The sequence below is a fragment of the Adiantum capillus-veneris genome, chromosome 7, assembly GCF_014529385.1.
Source record: "Adiantum capillus-veneris isolate H3 chromosome 7, ASM1452938v2, whole genome shotgun sequence".
NCBI classification, from domain to species: Eukaryota; Viridiplantae; Streptophyta; class Polypodiopsida; order Polypodiales; family Pteridaceae; genus Adiantum; species Adiantum capillus-veneris.
The window spans coordinates 4,583,276-4,592,272 of record NC_140937.1 but is presented as its reverse complement, the minus strand read 5'-3'; the positions used below and the strand labels follow the sequence as shown (position 1 = coordinate 4,592,272).

General features: G+C 43.3%; 1 protein-coding gene across 1 annotated transcript; it reads left to right on the top strand.

The window, feature by feature from the left end:
• The first annotated feature begins 3,387 nt into the window (after nucleotides 1-3,387).
• On the top strand, nucleotides 3,388-6,487 carry LOC147453372 (uncharacterized). Its single transcript, XM_086517120.1, has one exon. It carries the CDS (start codon nucleotides 3,576-3,578, stop codon nucleotides 4,338-4,340), a length of 765 nt encoding a protein of 254 aa, XP_086373246.1. The 5' UTR covers nucleotides 3,388-3,575; the 3' UTR covers nucleotides 4,341-6,487.
• The last annotated feature ends 2,510 nt before the right edge of the window (nucleotides 6,488-8,997 follow it).

The window sequence follows — 8,997 nt, the reverse complement described above, 5'->3', positions numbered from 1 at the left end:
GAGTATGTTGCAACATCTAGTGCTAGCAAGAAAGCCTCATGGTTAGCTCGCAAAGTGGGAGATTTAAGCATTCAAAATCGTAATAATTTTCAATAGTAGACTCTCAAATGGAAAATGAGAGTGCATTACATAACACTTATTTTACACCCTTTCAACCCCTTGCTCCTTCATTGTCCCCATATGTTGCCCCTTTCCATGGTTTCATTGCGATGGTCACACTACCCAATCCAATACCTAGCCCTTTTGGTCAACTATCTCCCATAAAATCAAAAGAGGTCACTCGCCAATCCCATGCAACCTTGGTAAAACACAGCTTTACACAAGACACCAAGCCCATCCACCACTACTACTACTGAACATGCAGCTACTAATATGGAATATTGCAACATGAATCCATCAAATAACCCCAACCTCTCTGTTGGGGGGGGGGGGGGGGGCATGCTAAAGAATCTAATGTAGCACCAAAACGACCCAAAAATGCTAAACACTAAAGTAACTTTGGAGGATGAGGATGGGAAGGGGGAATCCTTTTGGAAGGGTTATTGGATGGAGCAACTTGTTCACATTAGAGGTAGCATGAACGATGAATTTAATAAGAAAAAAAAGAAGGGATACTTCCATCTGTTTTGCAAGTGCCCTACTTCGCGGGGTCTACCCGCTAGAGTGTGCAAGTGGGTAAGAAGGACTTGGAAGATCACCTTTTCTACAGATGACTTGATCTTGGGAGTATCCAAAGCTAGGCCAGTATGATATGCACTCAAATGATCAGATTTTGCTACTTGAACCAAGTATGGAAGTCTAGGAACCTTTGAGTCTTTGAGGGAAAACTAGAGGTAGCTCTATTTGATGATATTGTGCGATCAAGCATTGAGCTCATTCACATGGTAGGAGCAAGAAGAGAGGTAGCGGACAAAGATGAAGGATGGATGCATACTTTGAGTTGTTTAGAACACCCAAGAGGTTAGGAGTTGATCATCTGGTAGGTATTTTGTGTACAAGTCTCTGATGGAACCTAGCCCCCTCATGGCACATGTTGTGCTTGAGGGCTGTTGTTGTATTCTTATCGGGTTAATATGAATTATCTCAACTCACAATTGTATGGCAAAAAAGAAAAAAAACCCAAAAACAAGGATACAATTTATGGAGCAAGATAGCCTCTCGATGAGCATCATTGTACACTGACTTCAACAAAGATGGAGAGAGCTACCCCATAAATGGCAAAGAGTCTATACTCAATAAAAGGAGGAAAAAGCATATAATGCGGTCTCAGGCAATGAAAAAAATATACGTGTAAATGGTTTGGTGTGGTAGATTACTACATGCACAATAGAGCCCATGTAATCTGCATAAGCCATGCAAGCTCTTCTACTCCAATTAGAGAAGAGGCCAAGAAAGGCGAAAACAAAGAAAGCAAGTCAAAAATGGTGGTTAAGGAAGATAACAATGTCCCCTCTAGGGGAACTAATGACACTCTTGCTCGAGCACCTCGAGGGAAGGCAACATTGCATGAGGCAATTACAAAGTTAGCTGACAGTAAGGAGAAGTCAGTATAGAAATGGCTTCAACTTGTAAAGGCGGCTATTCAAGTCGCCTCTACAAGGGGCATTATCAATCGAATGAAGGGACATCGTAAGCACATATGTTGGGCGGTGCCAAGACCCTTGCGGTTTTATGAGCAATGCTTGATGGGCTCTTACTCTGACAAGATGTCCAAGAGCCGTTTAAGAGTGAGCAAGAAAACATTCTAGCACCTACGTGTGAGGGTTGCACCATTCATGAAGCGACACAACACTATCTTGTGTCGGGCGATCACTTTGGAAGATCGTGTATGTTTGGCACTTCATTGTTTAGCCTTTGGTACTAACCTTGAAATCTTGACAGACCTATACTTATGTGCTAAGAGTACAATATGTGGAATTGTGCTTGAGTTTATTGATGCCATTAAATCTTGTGATCTACAACATGACATGTACCTAAGGTGGCCTTTAAAATCAAGAATGGTTTAGCAGGCTGAAGAGTTTGGGAAAATACGCAGGATTCCTTTTGTTGTAGGTGCTATTGATGGATCCCATATACCATTTATAACACCTAAGGAAAACCACACCTACTACTAAAACCCGCAAGGGGTTTCACTCTGTCCTTTTGCAATGTACATTCGCAACAAATTATGTGGTATGGGATTATGATGTTGGGTGGACTGGCTCTATTCATCACGACTCCGTTAATTTCAATCATAACAAGATTCACAAACATTATGAAGAAAGGTGCCTTGGGAGATATTGTTTTGTGGGAGATGGTGCTTACCCACCGTGTCCATATATGCTAGTTCCTCTCAAAGGTAGCAAAGATGGCCTTTCTCGCCTTAAGTACCAATGGAACTTCATTCAATCAAGCACAAGGATGCTGTGGAGAGGGCGTTCAAAATGCTTAAGGCGCGCTTTCACATTCTATTAAAGAGATGTGATATGGAGTTGTAGGTTGTGTCGTCTATGATTCATTCGACATGGATTGGGTGAATGAAGCACAAGGAGACCTCAGAGCAGGGCAGTTACAAGATGAGACCACACACAATGCCATGAGCTCTTTAGTTGAGCTATAAGCAGTGAGACCCATGAGTGCATCTGAGAAGATTGCAGATGCGCAAGTGGGGTGGGTGAAGAAGCTAGTATGCTTGGCAATGGTTCTGACCGGCATGATAATCTGGCAAATTTCATGTTCAAAGAGTTCAAGCGTAGATAGGTACAACTTGTGTTCCCTAATGATGCAACAGAAAGCGAAGAATCTCCTAGTTCGTATGAAAGTGGGAGTGATGATTTACTTCTCAAAAATCTGACGGCGTTGTGTATCCAGTCATTCCCGCTCGAAGTTCCTCATTTAATACCCTGTGTTAGATAGTGTTGATAGTTGACTCCTGAAGGTCAAGGTGCGTCCTCGTTACTAAATGACACCTCCTTTTGGGAAGTGGGATCAATGGCTCACGATCACCGTTTGATTGTGATCGTTGGATTGCCTATGGAATGCAAAAGATTCCCACTTTCTCGAATCCAGGACTTGAACCAGCTACCCTCTCCCCCACGAAATTGATTGTAACCACTAGGCTAACGCGCACTCATTGAAAGGTGTGTGTGTGGTAAGTTTATAGATCACGGCATCGCGAACAAGTTTACACCTAGTTCACACCGAGTTCGCATTGAGTTCACACCAATTTTGATGTGGTGTGCGGAACCTCCGCAGTTCACACCTAGTTCAAATGACGATCGCACGGCCCGGATTGCACCCGCCTCGCGAGGCCTAATGAGGGCCATTGATCCCACCTCCCTATTCCCTAGATTAGTGACGAGGAAGGTGCGCCTTCTGACGTGGCGATAGCAGGTGCGGAGCCTTTTCTGAACGCGACGTGAGATTTGAGGCACTTCAGATTTTGCACGGTCTTTGGTATTCAACACAAAAGCAGCGTTTACAGGTTTAGAGGTATGGAAAACAGACTCGAATCTTGTGCTCGTAAGAGCATGCCCAGCCTTCATTCCCTTCAGCAGAAAAGCCTAATCAGATTGATGGGGAGATAGAGAGGTTGGATGCTGGATTTGAAAGAGCTACAAAAGCCTACAGATGTGGCACAGAAGGTCCTTTCATTGTTGCCAAAGAAGAGTAGCTTCGAAACATGGTGTTTGAAAATTCATACTTGTTGGAAGGTTGCGTTTTATTCCACATCGAGACAGAAGGGAGATGTGCTTCTGTATGGTGACCCATCGTTGGTGCACGAGAGCACTATCGAATCGCTAAAGTCAAGGATACAAAGTCAAGTGCATGATGTGCTTAGAGGGCATCATTTGTACTTTGATGAAGTTGTGTATTTGTTGGGCGCAGCGTCACATAACTTACCAAATGGTATTGTGAAACAACCTGATGCTGCATATACCTCGGTAGGGGCTAAGCCACCACTCAAGCCTAGGATGACATTAGAGGTTGCCTATAAGAATGAAAACTTGGAAAGATTGATCGAGGAGGTGAAGCTTTGGAACAGCTGGGACATCAAATATTCTGCAGGAATTAAAATTGAAGTAAAGGTCACGGGAACAAGAGAAAACAAGGCAGATGATATCAAGATGTTTTGGGTGCAGCAATACGAAGTCGAAAGAGAACCAACTGTCTTGGAATTCGGCCCAGGTATTTGCAAAGAACCTAATCTGCCTAGGTTCCAAGTACGTTTCTTATTGAGTTGCCTTATTGAGGTGAATCCAAGTTTGGACACGTTCATATGCTTTGATCTTTTTCAAGTGCAACAAAAGATATGGAACGTGATAGCAGACGAAGCCGAAGATAATGCTCACGGAGGATGAATGCGTATGTGTCAAGTGCTTAGAGGGGTTCAATGATAGAAAAGTGATTCATGGTGCCACTTTGATTGCGTTGGACTATAGGCATATCTTGACCATTCATTGACATGAATGTGTGAGACATGCGACTTGAGAGCTACTCAAGGATCAAGTTTACTTGGCCACTTTATGTCTAAAATGCTGTAGTAATTTGAAAGTTTAGTTAGGTTGATACTTGAGGTGTTCATTCTTAGACAATTTTCGCATAATTTTCTTTCTTGTAGTCAAGTCTTTTTTGAAACTTTTGGAATGCTTTCATAGCTTGGAGATCACTAGATTCATGATGGCTACAATTATCTTTATTTTGTTCATATCATGCTGTCATTGTCTGCCGAAATGTAGCAACTTAATTGATGACTTCTACAGTCTCCAGTGAGAAAATTTTGTCAATCTAATAGCAGCTTTTTCACTTCATTTCAAAGACACTCTTGTATCTTATCAATAGTCTTTTGATGGTTGACATGGGTAAATGGTTGAAATTAATATTGGATATATCTCTTTTGCATGATGTTGTTATATGGAGGAACATAAAACACCTCTTTTGTTTGTAAAGCAATGGTTTACCAAAGCATCACCAAGCAAGACCAATTTCTACAACAGCCCTTGCTGGCTATATCCTCCTATAAATGCATTCCAAGAGGCCCTTGTCTGGCGAAAAACCCTCACTTTGCTTCCTCTCAAAAAAGCCAGAGTTCCATTGCCAGAGCCATGTTGGGCATATCTCACGATCAGCGCGCTCCAAGAGATAACATTCGATATAAGAAGCTCATGAAGAACGTTTTGTGCTTTTGTGAGGTGGCCACATTTGGTATACATATCAACCCAGGTACTGCAAAGCAAGACATGTTTGTGCAACGACCCCTAACTAGCAGTCTCATCGTGAATTTCCTGTCTACCGCTTGCACAATGGCACATGCCTTCAAGGTGCAAGCTTGGATGGTTATGTCTGGAGAAAGACCTTCACTTCCAATCTTCTGAAAGTAGCCGAGAGCTTCCTTGCCATAAGCATGTTGGGCGTATCCTAGAATCAACACGTTCCAAGTGACGACGTCTTGTAAGCTCATGAAGCTTTTGCGAGGATGCCACATTTTGCATACCTACAAACCAAAGCATCACCAAGCAAGAAATGTTTTTACAACAGCCCTTGACTAGCAATCTCATGTGAATTTTCTCACCCATGTCAATGTCTTGCACAATGCCATAGGGCTTCAAGGAACAAGAGAGGTCTTTGCATATGAAAACGGGCCTTGCCATAACCATTGTTGAGCATATCCTGCACTCAACACGTTCCAAGAGACGATGTTCCATGCAGGAAGCTCATGCATAACTTTTTATGCTTTTGCGAGGACGCCGCATTTTTGGGCATACATAACCAACCAAAGCATCGCCAAGCAAGCCATGACTCTGCAACAACCCTCGTCTAGAATCTCATTGGGAATTTTCTCACCCATGTAAACGTCTTGTGCAATGCCAAAGGCTTCAAGATGCAATAGAGGTGATTGCATTTGAAAATAGGCCTTCACTTCGCATCAGCTGAAAACAACCCATAGCTTGCTTGCCATTCCAGGCACCGACATTCCATACAGGAAGCTCATGAGGAACTTTTAGTGCTTTCACAAGGACACCCATTTGGCATCCATACCAACAAAGTACCTCCAAGCAAGACAAATTTCTGCAACAGCCCTCGGTTGACATAGCCTCCTATAAATGCATTCCATGAGGCCTTCATCTGGCAAGAAACCCTCACTTCGCATCCGTTGAAAACAGCCCGCGGAGCTTCCTTGCCACAGCCATGTTGGGCATATCCAGCAAGCATCGCATTCTCGGGAACGGCATTCCATAGGTATAGGAAGCTCATGACGAACTTTTGGTTCTTTCGCAAGGACACTATATTTCCAACCAAATCACCGTCAAGCAAGACAACTTTCCCTTGGTGAATGTAGCCTCCTATAAATGCATTAGAAGAGGCCTTCGTCTGACGGGGGGTCCCTCACTTTGCATCTACTGAAAACAACCCCGAGTTCCCTTGCCATGGCCGGCCATGTTGGTCATATCTTGCGATCAACGCGCTCCAAGTGACGTCAGGCCACATTTAGTATACATGTCACCCATATACCACAAAGCAAGACATCTTTGTGCAACAGCCCCCGACTAGCAATCTCATGACCAATTCTCTCACCCCAAGTCTATCTCTTGCGCAATGCCCCATGCCTTCAAGGTGCAAGCATAGGTGATTTAAGATTACATCTGGAGAAAGGCCTTGACTTTGCATCTGCTGAAAACAGTCCAAAGCTTCCTTGTCATAACCATGTTGAGTATATTTTGCAATCAATGCGTTCCATGAGATGACATTTTGTATAGGAAGCTCATGAAGAGCTTTTTGTGCTTTTGCAAAGATGCCGCATTTGAAAACGGGCTTTCATTTCGCATCAATTGAAAATAGCGTGTAGATGACTGAGACAGTTTCACTATGTGGAACCGGGTCTTGTGAGACGGGTAGTGATTCAGTCAGTAATTACTACGATAATTACCATGGTAAACCCAAGGCATATAAATAGGGTCCATTACATTGTAATCGGGTTGGCAATTGTACTTGGGTTGGCAATTATTGGCAGTTGTTGTCGGCAGTTACGGAGTCATTTGTCAACTGTACTTTGTCCATCTTTTGGTTTATAAACCACATCATCTTCATTGTAATCTTTCATCTGTAATTCCATTACAGTAGTGCAGTATATTCCAGTTATACCTGCTCTGTATTCAGTTACTCTGAATCTGAATCTGAATATCATTCTCAGTACTTAATCTGGTTCTTATTCCAGTAGATGTATTCCAGTTCAGATTCTGTTCCTTTGTCCATGTCTACTATCTGAACTAATACATCACCAGTAGCTGTAAGCTTCTAACACTGGAATTAGCTATCTCAAGAGATCAGCTCCAATTCCATTTTGGCGATCACGGTGGCTAGAGCTGACGCTCGTTGACTGGAACACTCTTCTCCCAGTTGGAAGTTCTTAGCTACAGCAATGGCATCCAAAACCAGTCGTGGCCGAAAACCAACCATCCGTGTTGATCCTATTCCTGAGGAGTCGGAAAGAGAATCTGACCCTAAGCATGAGAGGGTGACTGACACTGAGGTCCATGAGGAGCACAGTCAGGCTAATGAGACGCAGGACTCACAGCATTCTAGTCACTCTAGACGCAGACGGGCAGAAAGAGAAGCACGTAAAGCCAAAAGTTCTCGGTGTAGGCAGGGGGATGAGGGTACCAAAGGTAGTAAAGGCAGTCGCCACACTTCCAGTAAACAGGCCAGAGAGGACGCTGACACAGAGATAGAAACAGATATTGATTGGGATGCAGATACTGACAACTATAAGAAGACTCCAAAGGGTCGTTTAGATTCTAAGAAGAGAAGTGGCAGGACCAGCGGTAATCGACATGATTACACATCCTCATTGAAAATCTCTTTTCCAGTATTCAAAGGAAGCAAGAAGGATGATTCGGATGTTCACATCCAGGCTTTTGAGCAGTATGCAGAGCTGAAGAATATTGATGAGGATCACTTGGGTGAATACTTTTCGTAAATCTTGAAGGAGGCAGCGAGAAAGTGGTACAAACATTACTCCGCTTGTCAGCTTAGATCCTATAATAAACTACTTAAAGTCTTCAGACTGGAGTATTCCGACAAGAGAGGTGAGGAATATATTCTTTGTGAACTGGATAAGATCAAGCAGAGGATTTTGTCAGTCCAAAGCTATGTGGAAAAAATCAAGGAGCTGACAAGGCAATTGCAGGAACCGCCGTCAGAAAAGCGACTGCGTGCATGGTTCCTGAATGGCTTTTGTAGCAAGAAGCTTAGAGAGCATGAGGTACCAACACCAACGAAGAAATTCAGTAATCTGGTACAGCGAGCACTGAAGCTGGAACAACAAGCTAAGAAGGAAAAGCCATAAGAAGAGAAGATCTAGTAGCAGTAGTTCTTCTACTAAGAACTCTGATTCCAGCGAAGTTTCCAGCAGTTCTGAGAGTAACTCCAATGAGAGGTTCAAGGATAAGTAAAAAAAAAGGAATCTTGGACTAAGAAGATTGAAGAGATGGCTAGGCAGATTGTTGAGATTAGCCAGACCAGACAACCAGTGAGGAAAATGGAGACTTGGTGTTCAGAATGCAAATCCAAGGACCATGTTTCCAACGAGTACCCATAGTGTACTTATTGTAAGGCCTTTGGCCATTTATGGAATAATTGTGGTATTAGGATTCATCATTTCAAGAAGGGCAAAGACTTGTCAGTAGTAGCATATACTGAACCAGTAAGAGTGGAAATTGCCACAGCTTCTCAGGAGGAGAAATCAGGTACCAGTGGTACTGGTCTAGGGTGCGACAGATACCAAGCGGGTACTGACCGAGGCCAAGGGCGTGGTAACTTTGAGAGCCGGAGTTTGAATTGCTATACTTGTGGAAAGTATGGGCATTTTGTGGTTCAATGTCTAGACACACCTGCACACCTGCTGCTACTGAGGCAAAGGCACCAGAGCCAGTTCCAGTACGGGCAATAACACGGAGCAAAGGAGTAGTAATTAAGGAAATTCCAGAGATTCCAGAAAAACTAGTCATCACTACTGAA

Bases quoted from the DNA above. Each gene is read 5' to 3' on its own strand.
- LOC147453372 (XM_086517120.1), top strand. From the start codon at position 3,576: ATGCTGGATTTGAAAGAGCTACAAAAGCCTACAGATGTGGCACAGAAG.